The 2,334-nt window shown below is 55.2% G+C and overlaps 1 protein-coding gene across 1 annotated transcript in view; it reads right to left on the bottom strand.

The window, feature by feature from the left end:
* TM4SF5 (transmembrane 4 L six family member 5) overlaps positions 1-2,083 on the bottom strand; it is an 11,635-nt gene extending 9,552 nt beyond the window's left edge. Inside the window, exon 1 of the mRNA XM_011980438.1 lies at positions 1,876-2,083. Coding sequence (XP_011835828.1) covers positions 1,876-2,052 — 177 coding nt within the window. The 5' untranslated portion in view covers positions 2,053-2,083. The remainder of the gene's footprint in view (positions 1-1,875) is intronic.
* Positions 2,084-2,334: the final 251 nt, after the last annotated feature.

Raw genomic sequence — 2,334 nt, 5'->3', positions numbered from 1 at the left:
GGTTTCACCATGTTGGCCAGACTGGTGTTGAACTCCTGACCTCAGGTGATTGGCCCGCCTCCGCCTCCCAAAGTGCTGGGATTACAGGTGTGAGCCACCGCGCCCGGCCGGGTGGTGCTTCTTGAGAGTGACTCGGCACAGAGGTGGGAGGAAGGTAGCTGTGAATGCGTATTTGGGGAGGGCAGCCTCAGGGAGCTCCGCTGAAGCAGGCTGGTTAGATGGGGCAGAGGAGTGTGGGGAGACAGAGTGGTTTAGGTTGGAGAGGGAGCACCCCGTGACACTGGTTAAGTGTGTCAGCCTGAGAGGAGTGTGACTCTCAGAGAGAGTTGAATTTAGAGCGATGGAGTAGAGAATAGCAGCCAAGAATCCATGCACGAGGAGGGAGTAGAAGAAAAGATACCAGAGAGTAAGAGCGGATTGTTGGTTAAAGGAGAGGTATCCTCTTTCAGCAAATAGAGGTGTGACCGGCAAAAGGGACGAAGGGGAGCTCTCCCCTGGAGAACGTCATTAGCCAGCTGTCCTGAGAAGTGGGGAACTGTGCTGGGTAGATCTTTTGTCTTTATCTCATGAAGATATTAAACTAGGTTGACCATCCCAAAGTTTCCCTAAATGGGTGGAGATTTGGAAGACAGGGGTTAGTAAATTTGGGACATCTGTGTCTCCTTTTCCTCCACTTCTGACAGATCCTAGTCTTGACCAGGCGTGGTGGCTCACATCTATAATTCTAGCACTTTGGGAGGCTGAGGCAGGAGGATCACTTGAACCCAGGAGTTTGAGACCAGTCTGGGCAACATAGGGATACTCCATCTCTACAAAAAATTTAATCCAGGGGCAGTGGCTCACATCTGTAATACCAGCACTTTGGGAGGCTGAGGCAGGCAGATCACCTGAAGTCAGGAGTTCAAGACCAGCCTGGCCGACGTGGCAAAACCCCGTCTCTACTGAAAATGCAAAAATTAGCTGGGTGTGGTGGCGCGTGCCTGTAATCCCAGCTACTCAGGAGGCTGAGGTAAGAGAAATGCTTAAACCCAGGAGGCAGAGGTTGCAGTGAGCAGAGATGTGGCACCACTGCACTCCAACCCGGGCGACAGAGCGAGACTCCATCTCAAAAAAGTTACCTGGGTGTGGTGATGCCCACCTGTGGTTCCAGCTACTCGGAGGCTGAGGCGGGAGGACTGCTTGGGTCCAGGAGGTTGGGGCTACACTGAGCCATGTTTGCACCACCACACTCCAGCCCAGGCAATAGAGACCTTGTCTAAAAACAAAAACAAACAAACAAAAACCCCACCCCGCACCCCCGGCAAATACATTCTCATCTCCCGGAAGACGACTTGGGGGCATCCTCCCTGCCATACTGACCTAGGTTCTGAGTTTATCCTTAGCAGTTGGCACAGATTGGGCTTTCAGAAATGTGGGGTGAGAGTGAAGGGACGTGGAGGCAGGGGAGGGTGACTGATCCGTGACGTCAGTCCCTGGCTCTGAGTAACTTCGCTGCGCCCCACCCTCGTGCCTGTTATCATCCTGCCCTGGTGACGTCTCTGACAACCAGCTGCTCCTTCTGCCTCGACCATTGTAGTGACGTTTTCCCAGCATCTGCTCAACAGTGAGGACAGGGAGGACAGGCGGGACACGCTCCCTACCCGGTAGGGGAGCTCTTTAGAGCACTGAGGCTCTCGTCCTTTCTGTTCTCAGATATTCAGCTTGGGTCCCTGGGGCTCCTCTAGGACTGACTCCAGAGGGCTCCTAGCCCCGACCAAGCCATTGTCATCCTCTCCCAAGGACCCGTCCTTATTCCCCTCTCCCTGTCCCTCCTGTTCAGAACCCCTTAGGTGGCACCCAGCCACCTGGCCCGGGCTCCCCTGCCAGCCTTCTCACCATCAGGCCTCCGCCGATGAAGCCGCCCATGAGCCAGACTTGCAAGCTGAGTTGGTTGGTGTTGGTCCAGGAGGTCTCCCCATTAGGCACTAGCAGGAGGGCATTGGCCACGATGCAGACCAGGGAGAGGGTGATGAGGGAGAGCCCCACGCAGCGGGCACACTTTCCCGTACACATGGTGAGGTGTTAGGAAGAGCAGGCAGTGAGTGAAAGTAAGCCGGCGGTTCCCAGGTCCAGAGGAAAATAAGCGTGGAGCACAGAGCAAAGGTCGGACAGAGGCGTGGTAGAAACTGGCAGGATCAGAATGATAAGGGAGAGGAGCACAGGATATGGGCCCGGAGGAGGCAGAGGCGGAGGAGCTGCAGCCCTGAGGTGAAGGGAGGATGTGGTGATGGACAAGTGGGGACTATGGACACATACCCTGGGTTAATGCCTTCCTGTTTTTTCTGCACAGCTCCA

This window comes from Mandrillus leucophaeus, unplaced genomic scaffold (genome assembly GCF_000951045.1).
Source record: "Mandrillus leucophaeus isolate KB7577 unplaced genomic scaffold, Mleu.le_1.0 Scaffold212, whole genome shotgun sequence".
Lineage (NCBI taxonomy): Eukaryota > Metazoa > Chordata > Mammalia > Primates > Cercopithecidae > Mandrillus > Mandrillus leucophaeus.
This window is presented reverse-complemented; position numbering and strand designations above follow the sequence as displayed.